The following is an 879-nucleotide window of genomic DNA, read 5'->3' on the forward strand; positions in this document are numbered from 1 at the left end:
ATATATAATAAAAGATCTGGGTACCTGGATATGGGCCTTGTAGATGTAAACGGGATTAGTAAACTGTGTCTTCTTGCCAACTGCCTCGGAGAAGATGATGTTCTGTTCGAATAGAAAGACTACTAGTTCCTTGCCCTTAAAATTGGCCGTAGAGGTTCCTTCACTGCACAAAAGTGCCCCATGAAGCAAGAGTTTTCCCTGAGCAGTGATCTTGCCCTGTAATAAAAATAAAGAAATAATTCATATAAATTATTTATTTATAATAAATTATGAATAATTTGTTTTTTAAGAAATAATTTAGAAACCTTAGAAATTAAAAATGTTCTAAAATCATCTGATTGATTCAGTGGGCTTGTTTCTCTTTTAAGAAAGATAGTAACAAGTAATGTATGATTTATTATATCTTATTCCTCTCTCTATGAGGATAATCATATTTTCCAATAAAGGAAAATTGTGGTTTCTGCTGAGCTATTTATAATTAGAGACAGGATTTTCGTGCAATTGCATCTTTTGTTCTCTAGTTTCAAATTTCGCCAACCCTCAACAGAAATTTAAACCATAGAAAAGAAATTCAAATAACATTAATTTTATGTTGCAAGTTTTTTTTTTTTTTTTTTTGTGTAAAATTATCTATATTGAGTTTTACTGTATTTGAACAAAATGTTTATTTTAGTTACATAAAATTTATTTTTTATTTGATTTATTTATAAATCTATTAAATTTACTATTTATTTATTTCAACTAAATTTATTATTTAGTTGAAGTAAATTTCTTGTATTCTACACATGAAGCAGTGTTTATGCCAATATTTTTTTGTTTTATTATTTTTTTTACTTATTTAATTTATAATTTAAAATTTACACATTTGAGGTGTATCAA

General features: G+C 26.1%; 1 protein-coding gene across 1 annotated transcript in view; it reads right to left on the minus strand.

Annotated features, from left to right (window-relative positions):
• The window catches only part of trio (trio Rho guanine nucleotide exchange factor), a 669,473-nt gene that overhangs the window by 3,146 nt on the left and 665,448 nt on the right, over window positions 1–879 (minus strand). The window contains exon 42 of the mRNA XM_024360812.2: window positions 25–216. Coding sequence (XP_024216580.2) covers window positions 25–216 — 192 coding nt within the window. The remainder of the gene's footprint in view (window positions 1–24; window positions 217–879) is intronic.

This window comes from Halyomorpha halys, unplaced genomic scaffold, assembly GCF_000696795.3.
Source record: "Halyomorpha halys isolate HHAL.00 unplaced genomic scaffold, Hhal_1.1 Scaffold87.1, whole genome shotgun sequence".
In the NCBI taxonomy this organism is placed as follows: domain Eukaryota; kingdom Metazoa; phylum Arthropoda; class Insecta; order Hemiptera; family Pentatomidae; genus Halyomorpha; species Halyomorpha halys.